This window comes from Cyprinus carpio, chromosome B15 (genome assembly GCF_018340385.1).
Source record: "Cyprinus carpio isolate SPL01 chromosome B15, ASM1834038v1, whole genome shotgun sequence".
Classification (NCBI taxonomy): domain Eukaryota; kingdom Metazoa; phylum Chordata; class Actinopteri; order Cypriniformes; family Cyprinidae; genus Cyprinus; species Cyprinus carpio.
In genome coordinates this window covers 19,574,506-19,593,460 of record NC_056611.1, presented here as the reverse complement: position 1 = coordinate 19,593,460, position 18,955 = coordinate 19,574,506, and the positions used below count along the sequence as shown (strand labels likewise).

The following is an 18,955-nucleotide window of genomic DNA, read 5'->3' as shown; positions in this document are numbered from 1 at the left end:
ACATTACAGCATTTTGCTTGCTCCTTTAATTGGGTGCATATCATTCTGTTGTTGTCATTTTTTATTTTTTTTTTTGAAGAAGAAGACTTGATAAGTGATCGTACATGGTAAATTGTCTTTGGGCTCCTTAAAAAGCTTGAGGGAGAGCTGGGTTGCGGTTCTGTGAGTTCACAGAGTAAGGTAGATTATGTAAACACCCTGAGAGTCACTTGTCTGTTTTTTTTTTTTTTTTTTTTTTTACATTTTTAAACTTTTTTTAAAATTATCAATAATTTCATAATTTGGGCCTGGACCCGGCAGCCGGTAAGGGATGGTGGCGGATCATGAGTGGAGGGCGGGTTGACTGGAAACCGCCTCCTCTGCAGGCATGAGAACAGAGTTAATGTGGGTCTGGTCGAGTAGTATGTTATCGATGGAGAACATCACATGGCGTGGGAGGTGCGTGGCAAGGGAATGGCTCGTAAAGGGGGAGGGTAAAGGTAGTGGTGGAAAGTGGTCGGCAAACGGAGGAGGGGGAGTTATGGACGATCAAAATCAACTAGGCTTACATGATGGGATTGAGCTATAACATCAGCAGGTTCCATTGGTAAATGGAAACCCAACAGATTTTAGCTTTAGGTGGACAGAAGACAACACTCGCCCGGCCAAGCCTCTCACAAGCAGTCATATTCATTCACTCGCTCGCATCACTCACGCAGCATGGCCCCTCCCCCAAGACCGAGCACATGGTTTTCAGGCACAAACTTGCAATGTGTTATTTGATGAAACTGAGTGTAGTGGGAGGTGAAGAATAAGACAACAGAAGACAGGTGATGGTAAAATGAACATTTATAATGACTGCTGTTGCTGTCGGAAAATAATAACCCTTAAATAAAAAAGAAAAGGAGAAAAAGAAAAGGAACGACTTAATAGATATTAGCACTAAATTGCTGACTTCACTGGTAATCCACAAGTCAAGAAACACAACTCACTATTTTTTGTACAAACACAATGCTACAGTTACATTAAATATTTAATACTTTTTTTTTCAGTTAATGGATGATGTTAAAAGAAACCACTAAAATACTAAAAACAAAACAGTAATTCATCTTTCCAGTCATTCCCTTTTGTCTAGTTTCTTGATGCCATTTATTAATAGTGTATAGTAGTTTGAAAATAAATAAGCTCATGAAGGGTTATCAGAAAACAAAGCTGGCAGCATAGAAACATTAGATGTGGAGCTCAAGCATGGTTGAGACGCATGAAAATGATCGTTCGGCATCACAGAGAAACAATTTCGTCTCGTGAACAGATGCTGTAATGGTGAAGACACCTAATCGACACATTATCACAATTTACACTCGACATGTCTGATATGTACAATGAGATTAGCAACTACCATCAGTTCAAGTATGAAACCTACACTAATCTTAGTCTACATTGGTGGTTAGTAGTGATTATGCATTATGTGGAGGGGCCGGATCTGGATTTTGACCGCCTGATGGTCTCAATCATTCTTTCTTGGAGCTTCTTTAGTTTAGTTTAACTTCCTATCGGTGGCTCGTAGGAGCACTCCACAAAAGCGATTTTATGCTGCCAGCCCCATTACCTTGAACACGTTTCTGGTTACAGTTCAACCAAATCTGACAGATATTTACAATGAGAGAAAATAATGAAATTGTGGAGGAAACAGTTTGGATCTTATAGATTTTTTTTCTTTCTTTTGTGTGTCTTTTTTTATTATTCTGATTTTTTCGTCCCCAATGATGACTTAAAAAAAGAGAAATAAATCCAATCATCTCAACTAGAATTGCACAGTCTCAAAAAGGTTTGGAGATGGAATGGAGATTTTAAGTCCAAACAGTTGATGAACATAGAAGGGGAGGAAGAAGGTCAATAAAGTTCATGAGGGGTGAGAAGTTCAAAGTTCAGAAGACAGAAGATGGCTGCACGGCTGACGTTTACACACTCCTCAGCTTTTTTGAGCATGTTTTTATGCTAAAGGAACAAAAAGAAACCTGCCATTAAAATGGATTTTTTTTTCTTTGCTTGCGCTTAATGTTTTCCATCGAGAAAATCAAATGGAGAGACTCGGGGGTGAGGAGAGTGACAGTGCCCCCCAACATTATGGCACACAATCAGTGATGTCCTGGAGGTTGAAGAGATGACAGAATTAGGAAAAGCAGTTTATGAGAGGTAGCCAGCCGTGTTTTTACCGTGTTAATCCAGGTCTTTGCTTTTACTGCTCGCTTTTTGGGTAATGTTGAGGCGTCATGACTGACATCATGTTATGGAGAAACATGCTGGCTTCATGGGTGCGTCCAATGGATGTCCAACATACAAGAGAACTCAAAAAGTTTGGAATGGTACTGTTTTTGTTTGGCACTCAGGAGAAAGTCTGGGAGGGTGTGAGGGGGAGGTCGGCAGAAGAGTGGGGAGTGGTTGGAAAAAAGGGGAGCAGTGAAAGTGCAAAAGGGAGAAAAAGGGAGAGTAAACAGGATACATATGAATGACATTTTTGTTATACTTGGTCTAGGTTAGAGAGTGTCGTACAAATAAAAACAGGAAAATAAAAAAGAGAACAGAACAGTGATATGACAAATGTGTTCTAACATTGCTGGTGCTTCAATGGGTACGAGCTCAAGAGTGACCCCGGACTGTCGTCTTCTGATGGCGTGGGGTGGGGGGTTTGGACTGGGGGGGCGTGTGGGGTTTGGGAAGAGCGACGAGCTCTAGCCGTGCGCCCACATAAAAGCAATGACCTTCTCGACAACTGCTAAACCATAAGTTTGCATTCATCTCGACTGCACAAAAACACAACTGCGCCGTCTCCTCTACGCATGAAAACATAGCAACCATGACTAAGCACAGTGCAATTTTGACGTTGAAATTGAGAGCGAGAGAAAAAAATGATATTCATGATATCAGACATGCCCTTTTTGGCACTTATTATCATTAATAGTAATAATACAAAACACTGTCAAAATAACGATTTCTGTAAAAACTATTCTGCCGTTTTTGGTCAGCTCCGAGCATCTGGCCAATCCGTTCTCATGCAAACAGTAGTGCCACATCATTGCATTATGACGTCATCGGGAAGTCCCGCCCCTTTCCTTTATTCGTGGAGGTCTGAGGTAAAGGATTCAAGCAGTTTAGCGGAAACAGGGCTGCTCTTATCTGGGGTGGCATGAAGCGTAAGAGAAGTATAAAGTGCATATTCTCGCGAGAATGGGCCAAGCTTAATGTGCAGTGATGGCAGAACAAGCTAAAGAACAGAAGCCTAATGATGTTAGTACTGACACAGCAAACACAAGCCCTAAAATCATGATCGAAAGAGTGATATGCAAACTTATGTAGTGGTGAATACATTCACAGCCATGTTAATGTCACTAAATTAACCCTCCATTACCCAACTTTTCCCATTGTTTTTCTTAGAAATTATCACAAAACATTGATAAGTCTGTACAAAATGAGTGCTATAGTTATGAAGCTGAATATGACCATGACTATGAATGGATTTGGTTTCTGTGGCCTAGTTTTCATGGACAACAAAAACTCCAGCTTGTCTTAGCAAAACTAAAAATAAAAAGGTAAAAATGTGAAAAAGCTAATTTAATAGCTCAAACTGTTGTTGCCATGCAAAGATTTGTCCTCAAAATGAATGCACATTGCCTAATTGTTTTTTTTTTTGTACGATATTGTCTTCACTTTTTTTTTTTTAAATCCACGCTTCACTTGGTATCATGCAATATCGACGTGCAAAAAAGATAACATCTATCTTCACAAAATACATTTTCAGAACTATAAAAGGCTGACTTAAGAATGCTGATATCTTATAAAACTTTAACCATGCTAAGCTAACTCGGCAGTCTTCTAGCCCCAGGGGATGTGTGTAAATGGCCACATGGCACCCTGTTTTAGTTTGGCCTACGAGATGAATCCCACCCTTCTTTTTTAACAAGGACTAGTTAGTTTAAGGGGGCAGAAAACTCTCATCCTTATAGTGCTAATGTCTATTTTTTGCTTCTCTAGTCACTTTACCCCCGCTAGTTATATCTTAACTGTGGCTTGTTTGGCACTTTTCACATTTTTTTCTTTTTTTAAATTAGAAAAGTATGTCTGCTCTTAACTAATGGTGTTTAAATCACATTTAAATCCGTAAAGATCTATTTTGGCACAGGTTTATTTAATTCACTGATATAGCAATTATTTCATTATCAATGTAGCATTTAGTTACACCTCTTACAACTACCACATCCTGCTAAATGACTGACCAGATATGTTTTTTAATCTTAAATTTTAGTACATCACTTATTCAATAGCAGCATCTTCACAACTTAAAAAATAGTATATGCAAATCTACTCAACATCTAGGTAAATCCAAAGCTCCTACACAGACAGAATAAAAGGACAAGACATGACAACATGCTACTACGTATATTGCTTTCAGTACTCATCACATTTGATCTATTTTCCCAGTTACTAAAAAAAAAAAAAAAAAAACAGAGACCCCCCTCTGTTTCAGTACTGAATACAAAAACAACAAAACAGAAAGCTGCTCCTTGACACTATGTTGGCACCTTTTTTATAGTTTTTCACATTGAATTGTCACAGTAATATCTTGCTTTTAATGTGTCTTAAATCAAACGGTGATGTAACTGTTTTTTAAACAAGAAAAAAAAATTATCTGGGGGATCTACCGAGACTCGTTCAAGCTCTGAAGTGTCTGATGAAGTACTGCATCATGGGTAAAACCGAACTCACAGATGCACTCTAAAATGCGGAGGCGCTCGATTGCCATCGCTTCCTTGTCTTGATCTTCAAATCTGAACTATTACGTCCTATTAGACCAGAAGCAGAGAGTGCTACACGGGTGTCTTTATATAGCCACTGGTGCTCATTGGATGTGATGGAGGTAAACATCAAATTATGTGGACGAAATACTTACAAGGCACTCACGTGGTGGGATAAAAAGCCTTTAATAAACTGGGCTTAAATCATTACAACTGGTTAAAAGTAGATCTGTGCGTTTCGGCAAAACAGCCTTCTTCAGGACAAGGCTGAAGAAGGCTGTTTTGCCGAACCACGTAAACACTGTTGGATCCTACCACGTGAGTGCCTTGGAAGTATTTCGTCCACATAATATTACGTATTATTTTTTGAAAATTGCACCCCAACAAAAACGTGCAACTATCTTATAATAGAGTACCTGGAGTCATTGCTGTTTCAAACCTCCTCACCTTGGGTGCAGCTGCTATACACATTCATATTTATCCAAACTTATCATTCTTTACACGCATTTACACACACATGCACACCATACAAACATATGGATGGCTCGTATTAAGTCCCTTTTCGAAGGTGTGATGTGCGCAAGTGTGATCTACTGCAAGCTTCTAGTTCTACTCTGTAGGCGCATCTTCCCTTTCGTTCATCATTGTTTCGTGAAAGGGCAAGCAGACATGCACTGTTACACCAGACATCGCCACCCATGGAGAGATGTGAGAGAAAAGGGGGTCTCTGGGTTGATGTGTCAGAATGGGGGTGCACGAAGGTAAAAAGGGGTGTTGAGAAGAGGTGAGGGGAGGTGATGGTTTTTAGATGAGAATAAAGAAGCCTCCTTACCAATCGGTTCAGATTTACTCTCCCTGGTGCTCCAATAGCAGAGGAGAGGAAAGAATCATTACTTTAGTCATTGAGAGAGAGAGCACAAACTCTGTCTTTTTCTGTTGGTCTAATTCTTCTTTGGGAAATGCTCTCTGTGCTAAAGTCTTGATAATAAGGAGCAGTTTGGTATTTTTAAGCTCATTCCAGCTGGTAAAGAATCAATATGTTGTTGTTTAAACGTACAGAATATACCATCCTCTGCCCCTTCACGAGAAATGTACACGGTCAGCTGGCGGGTAGTTAGTGCACACTTGGAAAGATAAGGTTGGATACTGCAACATGATGCCAAAAAACTGGTCCGAAGAGTCTGACCTCAACCTAACAAACCATCCAGGCTTCCTTTCCGCCCTATGGTAAGCGATACCTTGACTCCATGTAGGTTGTTATAAATATGAGACGTTCCACATGAGTACATTCCATCATGGTGATGCATCGATGCGATTACGATATAGAAACCCTGACTTTTTTTGGCCTTCCATCACGGCCTCCACACTTCACAGTGCATTAAGACGAAATTCAGTGTACTCAGATTCAAAACAAAAAGGAAATAGGACCTTATTAGCAGCACATACGTCGCACATGGGTATTTCAGATCTGCACAGGATGATCTTCACACGGGCAGCCCATTCTAAAATTTGATTTACTGGTGCCTCTGGACGTATATATATAAAAAAAAAAAGTAATAGAAAAGACAACCTGGGACTTCCATGTTACTGAGCAGCCTGTGCAGATCAGAATTTGTTCGTAGTCATTCAGTAGTATGTTGTTCATGAAACGCCTCAGAGCTCTGAGGGCTAATTTCTGATTTGATATGGAATATCTACGCAAATTTTCCAGCAGATTTGCACAGATATTCGACTGCAGCGGCTCAAAGTGCACAATCTTTCGTGCTGCAGAGGGGCAGCGTAGAGTAAAGATGGGGATATGTTTTGGGATGTTACATAAAGGGATTGGCTTCCATATAAAGTCATATTCTGACACTCCCTTGGACTTGTGCAAAGACCTACATTCTCATTCAGTAGATATGTGAATAAATTGTCTAGTCCCACTGTGATTTCAAGTCTGCGTATGTTTAGTTGCATTTTCAGCATTTAAATCTGGTAATAGTTTGCAGAGTGTGTGTGTGTGTGTGTGTGTTTTGTATTAATATCACTGTAGAGTACATCTGCCCCTATTCTCTTTGTTGGTGCCGACGGTGCAGTTATCAGTGGATGTTAAATAAGACATATATTACATGGACACACGATTCAATCTATTTAAATAAAAAACTAAATCCAAAATATTGTCTTTACATTCATGTCAACCTGAATTCACAGATTAAGAAAAACAAAAGGAAATACCTCAGTCCTTATGGGTGAAATCATATTAATAAATAACGTTGATGGTGATGATAATTTGTAATAATAATAGTAGTAGTAATAATAATAATAATGATAATTGTATTTGTATAAACACCAGATCTCGAAATCCATAGACGAATGCCACAATTTTCTAGGAGATCTGGTACGAAAGATTCAGGTGCGTTTTGCGTCCTGGCCTATGTCCGCAACATGATCTACAAGCTTCCCTTATGCTAACAACATCTGTAGTGGCATACACCTGGTCCAACTGGAACCCCAGGTCAATGTCTAGTGGCGCTGAGAGACCCTGCAGCAGCCTTGCATCCCCTGCCCTATCCTGCCCAGTGCAGGGCAGGGTCGGGCCGGCTGGGATCAGGAGGGCTGGGGCGAGGGGGGCTGGGGTTTGGGGTATGGGGTGTCAGACTTGGGGGGATATATAATCAGTCTCAGGCCCTCTTAAAGAGAAGGCATGGGCGAAAGGGTGGAAGTTAAACTAAGGACTACAAAATTAAAGAACAAAAATCTGTCAGCTAGGAGGGGATGGGGGTGGGGAAAGGGCCGATTCCTGGGATTGCTCCACCCCACTGTCCCCCATCCGACCACCTTGCCCATCTGCTCGGAACTGCAGCGTGGCAGCATGCCAGGTTGAAATGCCATTCACTGCTGTCCAGAAAATGCACAAAAAAACAAACAAAAGAAAAGCAAAACAAAATCAACCAATAAAAATCCTGAACTTAAGGATTAAACCCATATTTACATTTTACACATTTTCTTTTTCAAATTTTCCACTTTGAGAGGAATTCTTTCTATCTTTTTTTTTGTTTTAATACTGAGATTTTTCCCGCAAAGAATGTGGCCGATTTTCGTCGATATTCGAGCCCTCCATCTTTCTCTGTATCTTCCCCATCCCCCACTCTTTTTCTCTCCTTTTTTCATACTCCCTGTTTTTAGCCCACCTTCTGCGGATTGGTGGCCCTCACACCCTGCTCGTATGTGATTCGCTGGCTGATAAGATATTGGGCTGCCTGTGTGGCGGCTGGCGATCCGGTAATGGTAACTTTGCGGTTTCTGGTGCCAGGAACAAACTCTCCCTTTTTGGAGATCTGAATGCGGGCTCCCGTCAGTTCTTGGTACTCCACAAGCGTTTTGCCTCCCTTCCCCAAAATGGCACCCACCAAGTTCTCTGGCACCGCAATCTCCACCACATCTTTGGCCCCCTCGTTCAGCTTCTCAGTGGCCAGCAGGGAGCTTGCCACCAGCGGGGAAGCAGCGCTCAGATAGCCGTTGGTGGCTCCGGTGGCGGCGGCGAGCGATCCTAGCGTGAAGCCTCCCAGGCTGGTCGCCGGGTGGCCGGAGCTGGTGGATGCGTCATTGGCATAGGAGGCTAGCAGATTCGCGGCCGCAGCTGCAGCTGGGTTGGCGCTTGCGGCCACAGCAGCGAGGACTCCTGAGGCAGCTGCAGGGTTGAGCCCTAGGCCCAGGGAGTTGGTATTGTATCCATAGCTGGCTAATGTGTTCAGCGCGGATGTGATAGCCAGCAGGTCGTTTCCTGAGAAGCTGGACATGGTGGTGGGGAAAGCGCCCACTCCAGCCAGACTGGCCTGCCCTAGGAGACTGGAGGCTGTGGCCGCCGCCGCTGCCGCAGCAGCTGGCATCACCTCCGCCGAGTTGGCGTATGGGGAACCGGTGGGGTTGGAGTTGGCCACAGGGCCGGAGATGTTGGAGTAGCTGATGTTCAGACAGCTGCTGCTCTGTGGGTCCTCCTGGATCTTCTGCACAATGATCTCCACAGCCTTGCGGTTCTGCTCAGGCTCCCCGCTGATGGTGACAACACGTTCCTGCAGGTTGATGCCTTCGGGTTTCTGTGAGAGCTGGACCCAGGCACCGGACTGCTCCATGACGGCCTTCACCGTGGCTCCGCCCTTGCCGATGATCAGCCCTGCCGTGCTGTTAGGCACTATGAGCTTGGCCTGAAGAGAACATAAGCAGAGAGGCTGGTGTCAGTTAATGAGTCACTCTCCAGCACTCTTGTGCTAGTTAAGAATGCACCATTTTTTTCAGTTTTGGGATTAACAATTAAGAAGAATGTTTTTTATCCACTGGGAGCCCATTAGTGGCAGCACAACTAGTGTCTTTGAACACAAACAACTATTTCTGCAGCAACTGCACCCATATGTATTAAAAACCAATGCCTGCACTTTTTACAGCAATTACTTTGTTTCAAGTTGCCTTTTTATCAGTTAAACCACAAATCAAGTTACATCTAACAGATGTGTTTAATCTACTAATTTAGTGGCACAGCAGTGTAGTGTTCTCAGAGAGTAAATTTTAGACAATTTCTGCGAAAAACAATTTCCTCATTGATGGAGGGAAGAAAAGTGTAAACAGTGGTTACCATGGTTTCTTCCCTAACTTAGAAAGGCTTGCTCCTCTGATCAAGCAGTGACTCATGCTGGTACGTTTTACCAAAGCTTCACACAGAACATCCTGATCTTGTTAAAATGTTGCTAAAAGCAATGTTACTAGATGTGTTCATTAAGATTTCTTTCCTAAAAGTATTTGAATTTGTTTCTATGTAAGCAGTGTACATATCATGTTCTTAAGTTAAAAGTTATGTGAATGTATAAGAGAAACTGTATTTAGTGCTGTAACTGATCACCATTTTGAGCTTATAAAATATTAAAATAACATAAAAGGATTAGAGAATTTTTGTTTCTTGAATTTATCTAGATTTTTTTCCACATTGTATCCCATTAGGTCAACTGTAAAATATCACATTAAAATACAAAAAAAAATGTTCATCTCAGTATTGTAATTGTTAACAAAACTTAAATTTTAAACTAATTTACAATATACATATAAGATACACTTAAAATTAAAAATGTTGCCTTGGCAATTAATTAAACATGTTTAAGCTGAAGAAGAGATACAATTACTTAAAAAATATTATATATATATATATATATATATATATATATATATATATGTATATATATATATAAGTATAAGAAAAAAACTACTAAAAATGCCAAAACTACATAACAAAATTAGTGAGAATTAAACTAAAGTTAAAATGACTAAAAGCGTGAAAAAAAAGCTCATTCAAAATAAATAGTATATAAATACTATAATAGTGTAACACTGGTTTATCTGAGGTACAAAACACAACAAAGTATATCAAAAAAAAAAAAATATGAGACAGGAAGCAGAAAACAGAAAAATATGATTAAAATGATATTCTTATAAAAATGACGAGAGGAAAAATGCAACACTGATGAGCCCAGAAAATTATGTATTAGAATATAAATATAAAGATGCTTGTGTTTTGTTCTTGTACTTCCTGAGCTGTGAATCACTAGGTAAAAAGAGGCTCCTCCTGAAAAGCATGACTCCCAGGGGTCAGTGTTTCCATGGAAACTCAACTCCAGCATTCAAGGGGGACTGAAAGGGAGTCGGAATGATGCATAGCAACCACCCTCCCACCCCCCACCTTATATGCTCGCAACCATTCACTTAAAACCACCAGCTACTTGTGCCATAAAACCGCATGTGCACACATGTATAAGAAAACATCACACACTTTTTGAATTTCGTCCGTGTAACCTTGACATATTCGCTTAATAATTGAACCAACAAATTAGCGCTTGATCTCTTTGATCATTGCCAGATACATCTAGTGCCATAGCATTGTGAGAAAACAAAATATGCGGTGTGGTGTTCGCTTTGACAGTTAATTACTCTGTATAATGAAAAGCTCCAGCCCTCCGAGAGAGCTTTGACAATGCTGGATTCAGAATATTTGCACTGTCAAAATGACAGATAGAAAGATGAAAATGGTAAAAAGGGGAGATGAGAAGAGCGAGGATGTTTGTGTCTGTGGGGGCGTGTGTTTGTATGTGTGTGTGTATGAACAAAGCGAAGGAGAGACTAGAGGAAAGCAGAGAGAGTGAGAGAGGTTGGGGAGGGGGTGGTGATCGGCTCAGCCTTTACGTTTGTTTCTTTTGTGAGCTCTTTCGTTCTTTTCACTCTTTGCCTCAAGGTCTGCTGAAGCTCGCTGCCCACAGACATGTCTATACAGAGGCTGTTTAGCCTTGCCACTGTAGCTCGAACTCTCATTCAGCTCAGCCGAATTAGCATAGAAATGAAAAACTGCCGACAGGAAATTTCATGGACTCCTACATTCACTTTTTATCTTGCTAGAATAAACAGAACCTTGTATAAGGAAAATAATTTTATTCGCGATTAGCGTTTAATGCAGTGGAAAGCAGATTGTTTTTGGCACCAGAGACTTACTGTGATTGATCTGTACATACGCAGTGCAGTCCAAAGGTCTGAGACCTCCAGTTAAAATGCATCTATTTTGCGAAATTATTTATTATAGACCTTTTGTTCAAAGGAGTTCACAAATTGATTAGTGACCTTAAAATCCGAAAAATAAATTTTTTTATTTAATTTTATTTTATTCCTTAAAAAAAATAAAAATAAAATAAAAATCCTAAAACTTTTTTCAGGCTTCAGTTGAATTAGATTTTAATGTGCTCTCAAACTTTTGGATTCCACTGTATGGACAACTTCTATTAAGACGGAGCTCATAGAAGTATTACAGTTTAATGGTACATTGTAGGGATATATTTAAATAATTTCACTATTAGTAACTTCCTGATACAGATTTTGACTCCTTTTGACCTTTATTTAAATGCACTGTATGCACAATAATAATTAATATATTTTTTATTAATAATTATTTTAAATAAAAAATGGCAAGATTTTTTTTTTAAATAGTCTCTTATACTCACAAAGGCTGCATTTATTTGATCAAAAACACATTCAAAAAAAATAAATGTTTCCATTTTAATAAAATTTTAATGTTTTAAAATGTAATTTATTCCTGTGAAGGTAAAACTCACCAACATATTTTTTACTGACCTCATACTTTTGGATGGTAGTGTATAAATCGGTAGTTAATATATAAACAGTATTCAATATTAGTCAATATATCTATACATATATCTGAAGGTAGTCAATATATCTGTCGATTAGTGCTGTCAAATCGATTAATCGTGATTAATCGCATCCAAAATAAAAGTTTGTTTACATAATACATGCGTGTGTATATTTGTATATATACAGCACTACTGTCTATCCAAAAATATTATCAACAACACTCTTACATTTACACCAAAATCCACAATATGATAAAGATGATTTTTTCAAAATAACTATTAGCATAATTAAATGACATTTGTTGCTACTTATAGCAGTTCCAGCTCTTCCACCTTTTTCTTTATGATGCCATCATTTTCGATGATGGGATTTGGCAGGAGAAGCGCTGATTGAAATGAGGTTGTTGGGTAGGAATCGAGCAGCGTCGACACATATGCAGGTTCATTTCACTGAATGCATTTAAGTGCTGAGCTAGAAGAGGTGATGCCTGCTACGTCTATCTATAAAAGAGTGAACGGAAGAGGGAGGCTGAGACAGAGAAATAAAGAGTGCAAGAGGGAGAGAGAGACGCCTGCTGCCGCTGCGCCACCAGTCATCTGGGACTAGAAGCCTTTGATGAATTGTCAGGAGGATGCTGCAGGGGGTTGTGGGTAATGGGCAATGAAAGATTGGTCAACCATGAAGGACATGTATGTACTCCTTATGTAGACTGTGTTACTTTGTTCTATTACTGCTACAAAAAAAAGAAAAGAAAAAGAAAATAATGAGAGCAGCATCTGAGACTATAGCAAGAAATTAATCAAAGGATACGGTCTCGTTCTGTGTGGGTTTTTGCTGAACGAGCAGATGAGGCCCCAGGAGTCTTTGTATCCGGCTGCGCGTTATAAAAACCGTTGAAAAAAGCAATTCAAACTTCCTCTAAACTCTTTCTACTGATGTGCCAGCAAAATGCACCCAGTCCTGAAGATGGCAGGGGTCTCAAGCGATGTGACCCCTGGCGCATCCCACCCGAGCAACTGTTCCCCCCTCCCAACCTCTGTCCCCGGAACAGTGCCTGACTCTAGAGCCGTAGCTGTTTGCACTTTGAAGTCTTAAGCGCTTGCCTTTGGGTTAATCGCCTGTCTCCTGATCCTGGGCTTAGCCGCCCATCTCTGTACAGCATCTGCCTGTGTGCTCTGGCTGCTGGCATTGACAAAGAAAAAAAAGACTCCACACAAGTTAAAAATAACACCCTGTCCTCCTCCTCCTCCTCCTCACCTTGGTCTTATGACTGTCGTGAAAGGTTGCTGTTTGCTAGCGAGGGTCCTGTACAAGTGGTCGACTCTCAATTTTCACTCCCTGTAATTCTTTCTGTCAGGCTCACACGCAGCAAGCAAGCTTGTGTTATGGCTCATTTTCACTGCCTTTTTATATTTTGAGCACAAGAGCAGAATGCAGCAAGCTACTCATTTCACCTGTACACTGTAAAAATAGATTTATGACATTGTAAATAAAAGATTATTAGAGTATGTTTTAGAAGAAATTACTATTTCAGTCTTTATACTTCAAAATTTCACATTTACTTTGCCGATTCTTTGTTAAATTTACTAGCAATTTCTGAGTAGGAATAGTTTCTCCACCAATTTTTAAATGTTGTTATACTACTAAATTTGTTTTTTCTACTTTTAGACATGATGGTGTTAAAATGGATATATTTGGAGACATATCAAAACAATTAATATGCATTTATGAGTGCAAAAGACAACAGTTTCCTCCATAAATAAACAAACAGTTTTAGTCTTCAGCTATCTAGACTGCATTTAATAACCCTAAGTGAGATCACAAGGGGTGACACACCCAAAAATAGTCTGTCCTGTAATGGCCAAGCTCATAGTAAACTAAAATAGGGTCCTCAATCTCCCCAAAATCCAGTGTGCTGCCCTCTCCAATAGAACACATTCATATTTTAAGTCTCAGATTGACATTATTTTGAATAAACATCTAGAATGTGACAAACATTCTGAGATCTTAAATGGATAGTATACAAAAAAATGTAAGTACTGTCATCATTTACTCACCCTCATGTCATTCCAAACCTGTATGAACACAAAGGAAGATTCGTTTTTTGTCTATACAGTTGAAGTCAATGGGGTCCAATGTTGTTTGGGACCTCACTGACTTTCATTGTATGGATAAAAATACTTTTCTTCAGAAACATTCTTCAAAAACCTTTTGTGTTCCACAGAAGAATGGATGTCATGATGACAGAATTTGGGAAACTATCCCTACAAGCTCATATACTAGTAAGCTGGATGATTAAAGATCTTCAAATGTGGATATCTATTTAAAATAAACTTGCATCAGAAAATATCCATCTCAACATAATCATCTAGTCTTGAACGGTTAGCCTTGAAATCATAGATCTCTCTGGAACCCAAATGCAGAGCAACACCAAACGAAGTATGAGCCTTACAGATGCATATTTAATAAAGATCTAATTTATTATTGATTTTTATGCCATTTCAGACAGCTCAAGTCCTGCATCCATCAAAGAATGTTACAAGTCGTATCTCCAGGGGTCCGGCTCAGGATTAGAGATGCGCGAGCTTCGGATAGGAACATCCTCTCACACACAGACAATATGAGACCACCACAGTCCAATATCAATGGGGCGACCTGCTTTTAAGGTAGGTGTGACACTCACTGTGAGACTTGATATAGACATGTCAATTCTTCTGATATAGCCAATATAATCCCTGATAATAATGCTCGTCATTCTGACTTATTAATATCCTCTTGTATCATCCATCGGACATGCTATTTTAGGGCTTTATGTTGCATATAGAGTGAAAACAATATTTTACACCTCCTAATTTTAAACCTCTTTTGACAACTGTTATCACATTTCATGGTTATAAAATAAAGTTTTGAAATTATAAATCACAGAAAACTGAAAAAGTCAGTTTTTTATAATATATATTTTTGGCATGGAATTTAAGTGCAATTTGTAAGTGCAATAACTATAAAATAGCTTTGAAATTGTAAAGAACAATTGCAAAAGACAAACATTTTACAGAGGCATAAAACCAGAAGATAAATTTGGTTGCACTTTACTTAAAGCCTTTATGTATAATGCATTATAAACATTCATATTGTGCATTGTAATACATTATATCTTGTCATAAATAATTGTAATGCATAATGTAACAATGAATTGACAAGTGTTATTATAATATATTAACTGGGGTTACAATTATTCATGAAATTGTACAAGGCATAATTAAATTAATACTACTTTTATAATGCATTATACATAAAAGCTTTAAGTAAAGTGTTACCAAAAATGTAGTAAATTCTACACTATTAAATATTTTCAAAATTAATAAAAAATGTATATATATATATAAAATCGTTTATAAATTACAAAAATTTTCAAAATTTCTAGCTATATTAATATATATATCATATATATATATATAAAATCGTTTATAAATTAATATAAAATATTTACCAATACCAATATATATATATATAAAATCGTTTATAAATTAATAAAAAATATTTACTCATTCTAAACATATGAAACATGTCTTCTCAGGGCTTGGAAACCACAATTCCCTGATATTTCCATATTTTTCACGACCCTGTAGAAATCATAAGATAGCGAATGAAAGCTCTACACATGCTTTCCACAAATACGCTGTGACTGTAAAAACAAACAACCAACAGAGTCTGCAAATACTAAAGACACACAACACAGAAGGCATCTGTCCTTTCTTTCACCCAAAAGAGATTTGATGCCTGGCATTAGAGGATGTACTTCCTTGTCGAACATCCAATGTTGTGTAAGACTCTCCCTCTCCATTGGCTCTTCTGGAAATGAGATCGATACTCCGTGGAGAGACAGTGACCTTTTTCCTTGCCGGCTGATGGATTTGAAGGTTAAAAAAGGCATAAAACATTTTAGCCAGTCACCATCCCTCTAGAGAGCAGAACGGGGAGGGGAGAAATGGGAAGGGAAGGCTGGGTGAGAAGGTTTTTTTCAATTTTAGACATTATAGCAATTTTCCTGATGTCACTTTTAATTTAGGAGACAAGCAGAGAACACAGCAGTGTTTCGCTTAGCTGTCTATGAGTGTGTGCGGGCATAGTGCTTCAATGAGAACTTTTATTAGATTCACGATGCAGGATAATTAAATAGGCTGGCTTTGGTGGTGTCTTGAAGGGAAAGGATGGTTCGAAACAGCACAACCACTTAAGGCAATCCCACTGATCAATTTAATAGAAGCAAAGCTGTGGGTTATTACGGAAAAGCCAGTGATGCATGGAGAAATTCATTCTTTTCTCTGTGATGTTGAAAAATAGAGATTACAGAGAAATTGTTCCACTTTTCAAAGTCATAAGCAAAGCAGGAGTAACCGTTAAGTGCCAATGTTCATAAATACTATGTGAATATGCTTCAGAAGTCAGCTGATCCTTAATGAAAGTAGAGAATATGAATAATTTCTTTACCCTTGAATGATTTGAAAATTATTGTAATTTTCATATGCAGTACTATAGATTTTCAGTTGAATAAAAGACATTAGGATTGATTTGTTTTAGGATTGAACGTTCGCTCGCATATACAGTGTCTCTTCAGTCAGGAAAGTGCAAATGCCACACTGCAGTGATTTACTGTGTCTACCTATAGACAACATCAGGGACTCTTGTCTTCCTGTGCATTAATGGTCCATTTCCTGAAAAAACAGGATGTGGGAAACAGGCGGAGGAAAAGATCAGAGGAAACCCCGCAGACCAGAGGAAGCCAGTGCAGGCTGGCACTTTGCCATCTGAGTTTAGTTAAACACTGTCTAAAACAATGAGGCATCCATAACAATAAGCCATATAGATGATCAGATTGATTTCCTGTGTGGAAGGGCGGGTGGATTAAGTTAGGTGTCAGTCGCGCTCTTGCCCTGGCCATTTGGTTGCAGGCTCAGCAGTTGACATTCCTGACCCGAAATCAGCAGCTGTTGCTTAATATGACTTCAATTCTTGCCCTCGATCTCTCAATCAGTGTGTACTGCAATGAGATACATGCCACGACAGCCACACGTGTGGTGACAATTGGAAAAGAACGCAATGGCAATGCAAGATCATATGACCTCTATCACATTACACTGTGGACCGGATTCAAAAGCAAATCGCAATTTTGACTAGTGAAGAATAAAATCCTTTAGTGCAAAATAATATATGATATAATAAAAAACTGAATTAAATATTGACAAAAATATACAATATTTTGTGAATAATGAATAAATAAAATATACTTTATTTATTACTAAATATTTCATTATAAAATTTAAAAAAGTAAAAACAAATACCTATACATACAAATATATATTATTAAATTACAGTAATATACAGTATATTTTATATATATATATATTAATAATTATATAATTTAATAATATCAATTATATAACTATATATATCTATATAACTAAATATATAATTATATATATTATAATAAAATTACTATAATAAAATAAACATATACCTATTCATATATAAAAGGTTAAAATATTTTATAATATACATCTTTAATATAATATACAGTTGTAATATCCTTGTAATATATCTATAATATATAACTGAATATGTATATATGCATATGAGTGTGTGTGTGTGTGTGTATATATATAATTATTAAATTAAATATTACATATAGATTTATTATTGCAATTTTATACTAATTTATAGAAAAAAATATTAGTTATATATTATAGAATTTATATTACAGGTGTGTGTGTGTGTGTGTATATATATATACAGTATATAGATATAAAAAGTGTGCATCAGATACAAGTTGGCATTTGTTTCATGATGCATAATTTCTAACATATTTGCATTGGTAAAAACCATAGATTGATTTCTCCTCTCTTTCTCAAGTGCGTTCTCTCATCACATCCGCCGCTACGTGAATATGACGTATCACCGGGTCACAACAGAACGTGAGGCGTGTTCTGAGAGTCACATGAAATATAGGTTAACACGCCAGAGGTAGAGCTGCATCTTCCACCAAATAATTACAATGAACCAAAGAAATAAAAGCGAACTATCTGTACCATATTGAATTGCATAGCATCATATTTTTTCCATTGCATCGTATGAAACTGAATCTAATTGGATAGCACTGAATCGTAATAGGGGTGAATTGTATCACATCGCATCAGTAGCTGCTTCATATGTATCTTTAATGTATCGTATCGTTGGCTATGCATCGAGATGCGTATCGCATTAGCCTCAGTTATGGATATGCACATCCCTAATACATACAATATTTCATTATAGAATACATATTTAATTATAAATTAAACAAAAAAGTTAAACAATCAATGCTATCAGTCAATCTTGATCAAAGGATTGAACAATAAAATAATCCTAAGTATATTTCAAGGAAGTTAGCTGTACATGCTCAGTGTATCTCTACATTCTAACCTCTCTGCATTCCTGTATAAAATATAGCTTGTCATATTGCACAATGCAGCAGAATGCAGACAGTGCCTGCAGTGATGCTTTCCCAGCAGAGACAATAATGTGCACTTAAGTGAGATGTGTTACTCCGCTGATAAGCCCTACAATTACATGCATAAATAATTAGGTCGGCAACTCTGCAGGGGTAAGTGTCTTGGACTTATGTTCTAGGAATTCAGGTTATGGCCCTCTCTTCACAGAGACTGCTCAATAAGCACAAAGAGGACACTTCTTTAATGGACAGGCTTAACTAAAAACTAAGAACAGAAAACGGCAGCATGCCGTAAATTATTCATGAATACAGCCAACTCTCTCTATTTTTCCTAAGTGACCGGTGGCAGTAATCACCTAAACACAATCAATGACTTGTCTAATTGAAACACACTCAGAATCTTCAAGAGTTTGACTGAGTTAACACTGTTTATAAGAAAGAATTACATAATCAAAATGTCCCTCCTAACTTTATTTAATTCTTTGACTATATTCATGGGTCCGTGGGATTGTGCTTTTTATTATAAAATCTTATATAA

At 38.1% G+C, this 18,955-nt stretch overlaps 1 protein-coding gene across 3 annotated transcripts in view; it reads right to left on the bottom strand.

The window, feature by feature from the left end:
* Window positions 1–51: 51 nt before the first annotated feature.
* The window catches only part of LOC109088449 (RNA-binding protein Nova-1-like), a 54,259-nt gene continuing 35,355 nt past the window's right edge, over window positions 52–18,955 (bottom strand). For all 3 annotated transcript variants that reach the window (XM_042739668.1, XM_042739669.1, XM_042739670.1), the window contains one exon: window positions 52–8,956. In XM_042739668.1, the coding sequence (XP_042595602.1) occupies window positions 7,934–8,956 (1,023 nt within the window). In that variant the 3' untranslated portion in view covers window positions 52–7,933. The remainder of the gene's footprint in view (window positions 8,957–18,955) is intronic.